This window comes from Antrostomus carolinensis, unplaced genomic scaffold, assembly GCF_000700745.2.
Source record: "Antrostomus carolinensis isolate BGI_N321 unplaced genomic scaffold, ASM70074v2 scaffold25740, whole genome shotgun sequence".
NCBI classification, from domain to species: Eukaryota; Metazoa; Chordata; class Aves; order Caprimulgiformes; family Caprimulgidae; genus Antrostomus; species Antrostomus carolinensis.
The window spans coordinates 9423-12661 of record NW_010290937.1 but is presented as its reverse complement, the minus strand read 5'-3'; the positions used below and the strand labels follow the sequence as shown (position 1 = coordinate 12661).

Genomic DNA, 3239 nt, shown 5'->3' with positions numbered 1-3239 from the left:
GAATGCCTTTTCATTATAGAACAAAACAAAACACACAGAGGGATTTTGGAGTATTTCCAGCAACAGCAGTCAAGTTGGAAACTAGTTCAGCCACTTTATCTATCATCAGGAAAGTCCCAAAACCTCACGGGTACAACGTAAGCTTCCCTGCTATGTGTACAAAACTAACTGTTTATGTAAGTTTCACTTATCTTTACTGACCAGTTTGTGACCAACAGGTGACCAGGATATATATTGCGTGTCATTAGGCAGTAGTCCATCAACTAAGATAGAACTGGAAAAACAAAACCAAAATGCAGCTAAGAAAAATCAGTGAAATGCCATTTCATTGCAAAATAATGTTAAAACTACATGTTGTGCAAAAATTACTCACCTGCTATTGAAATCATAGATGTGGTATGAAGCTGTATAGGAATGCCTCCACAACTGCAAAAAAAAAAAATTTAATATTAAGAAAATAAATTTCACAAGGATTAATGTCTCTTAGATTTTGAATTACCTCCGAAATCCTCCTCATGCTTTTGCATGACAGACAGAACACGATGAATGTGCAAAGGTAACAAATCTCTGCAAGGTTTAAGAAAGACTAAAGAATCGCCACCCCTTTGGGGTCATCACTTAAATACTATTTATTTGATGGAGGCCACTGACTGATTAAAAACAGAGATACAGAGGCCAGAGATGCTGCAGATTTTGAGAAATCCTTGTAGCTACATGACAGACTATTGCAGTTATGCACAGTTAATCCTCCTCCTTCTGCCTTACTGGCACACTTGCTGTTTTCTGTCTTATTTTCCTTGGTGTGTTATTTAACTTGGCATCTTATTGTTTAGTGGTCCTCACAAGTCCCAGCAGCATTTCTGTAGCAGTTCCTCCAGTTCCAGGGTGACCTATTCACAGAATCACAGGGGTTGGAAGGGACCTCAGGAGATCATCTAGTCCAAATCCCCTGCCAAAGCAGGTTCCCTACAACAGATTGCACAGGAAAGGGTCCAGGTGGGTTTTGAACATCTCCAGAGATGGAGACTCCACAACCTCTCTGGGCAGCCTATTCCAGTGCTCTGTCACGCTCACAGTAAAGAAGTTCTTCCTTAAGTTTGTATGGAACTTTCAGTGTTCCAGTTTTTGCCCATTGCCCCTTGTCCTGTCAGTGGGTACTACTGAAAAGAGCCTGGCCCCATCTATTTGGCCCTTGCACTTCAGATATTTATAGACATTGATCAGATCCCCTCTCAGTCTTCTCTTCTCCAGGCTGAAGAGTCCCAGCTCGCTCAGCCTTTCCTCATTCATATCGTCATAGAAATAAACCCTTTCTCTCAGAAACCTGTTGCTTGAAGTTTGCATCACTCTGTGGGCAATTACAGAGAGAAAGATGATGATAATACAGACATATTTAAATGTGTTCACTACCTGGAGCTGAAGAGGTTTGATTTAGCCCACGGTGTTGACACGCTACAATAATGCTACCTTCTCTGATGGTTCTTGAAGATTTGTATGAATATATAAAACAATAACTTAGTACTACACAAGCAGATGGCTATTACATAAGAAGTGTCTACATCCTCATGATTCATTTTGTTACTCTGTTTTCTTGCAATAAAGATTAATAATAACATAACTTTCAATCACACTGTTATATAAAGGTTAAAAGATCTTGCATCTGCATTAAAATAAAATTAACTCTTATGACTGCAACAAATAACATACTATAGAGTCATAAATCATGAGTAGAGGGGAAGTCTAGGGTGGCTGGAAAAACATAAGGCATTTTTTGGCCACTAATGATGCAGCAAAAAGTCAAACAATTCAGAACAATTCAGAAAGACAAAAGGTACCTGGCTTGGCAGTACCTAGCCAGGAAGCTAAAACTGCAAAAAAGCACTGACGAAGCGCACGGATTGTGGCTAGCACAGTGAGAGAGGCACTCCTGGACTGCAAAGCCAGAACATGCAGACAGAGCTCAGTGACACAGTGCTTGAGTATCTGTACACTGCTCAAGTCAGCACTGGGTTTTTTACAAACAAACTAGGCAGCTCTCTAGAAAAAAAAAAAAAGAAAACAACAGCGTACACTGTAGGGCAAATTATCACCTTTGTTAGGTTTCTGTAACTGTCCTCAAGTGGCACACAGAGCCAGGTTTTCATGCCAGCTGGCAGAAACCTAGGTTGACCTTTGTTGCCTGGTTCAGCACCAAGCCAGGATGAGGCATTTTGCTGGAGGTTTTTCACCTGCTTGCTGACAGTAGGGAACAAGGACGCCCAAGCCCACTCCAAGTGCAAGAAGACAGCAGATGCTGCTTCCTATTCACCTCAGTTTTAAATTCTTATGTCCTAACACCACAATGTAACACCTATATATATACACAGCATACAGGTACAAGCATACCTATACAAGCATATCTACTCAACACTTCTCCGTACCCACACAACTCCTTGGACAGTCATGCCTACCTACTCTGCTACCCTGTCTCCCCAGGTGAGCCATCCAGCCTCACTCTCCTTGGGATATCTCTCCATCCACTTTTTATCCAGCTTCTATTCTCAGCTGAGCAGTCATTTCTCTTCTGCTCACAAACACCAGTCTCTCTTCTCTTCCTCCTGCCTGTTCAACTTCACTGTTCCCCTGCAGACATCCACCTCACTCATCCATTCTCCTTGCATTTCTCTCACATTCTCTCAGCCTCTGCCATCCCAACTTTCAGGACCACTTTCTCACTCAGTTGTTTCCAACCTTTATTTCCCAGCTTCATCCTCAAGGCAGTAAAGCGCACTTGTACCTTTGTATAGCTGTACTGCAGAAGAGCAAACTTTTGGTCAGGAGACAATATAACTGTAGTTGCCTTGTATTTATCCTGTCAACAAAGGGCAAAAGGAACACATAAAGCACTGACTCCAAAGAAATGTGCAGAACAAAAATATTAAATTCAATACCTTTCCCAACATCTGCATATATTATATATAAGTCAACATACTAATGTTGTATTCGCCAAGATTACTGAGGATGTTCCGGTGTCAGCATTGATACGTAGGACATCTCCATTAGCTGTTTTGTGAAGATACTGATTTCCTAGAAGAACAAAAGAGTTGCTAAGAAACAATAAGTCAAATGCTCATCAGTTACTTCTCTTTTCCCCTCATGTTTTTAAGCAGGACGTAAATTTCAAAGATCTGGTCAATGTTGTGTTTACCACTTCTGTAATTGAAGGATGCACAAGAACATTCACAAAACGTAGTCCTGGG

The 3239-nt window shown here is 41.1% G+C and overlaps 1 protein-coding gene across 1 annotated transcript in view; it reads right to left on the bottom strand.

Annotated features, from left to right (window-relative positions):
• The window catches only part of DPP4 (dipeptidyl peptidase 4), a gene marked incomplete at its 5' end in the record, with an annotated part of 36360 nt that overhangs the window by 26934 nt on the left and 6187 nt on the right, over positions 1-3239 (bottom strand). Inside the window, 4 exons of the mRNA XM_029086754.1 lie at positions 202-274; positions 374-426; positions 2777-2851; positions 2972-3066. Coding sequence (XP_028942587.1) covers positions 202-274; positions 374-426; positions 2777-2851; positions 2972-3066 — 296 coding nt within the window. The remainder of the gene's footprint in view (positions 1-201; positions 275-373; positions 427-2776; positions 2852-2971; positions 3067-3239) is intronic.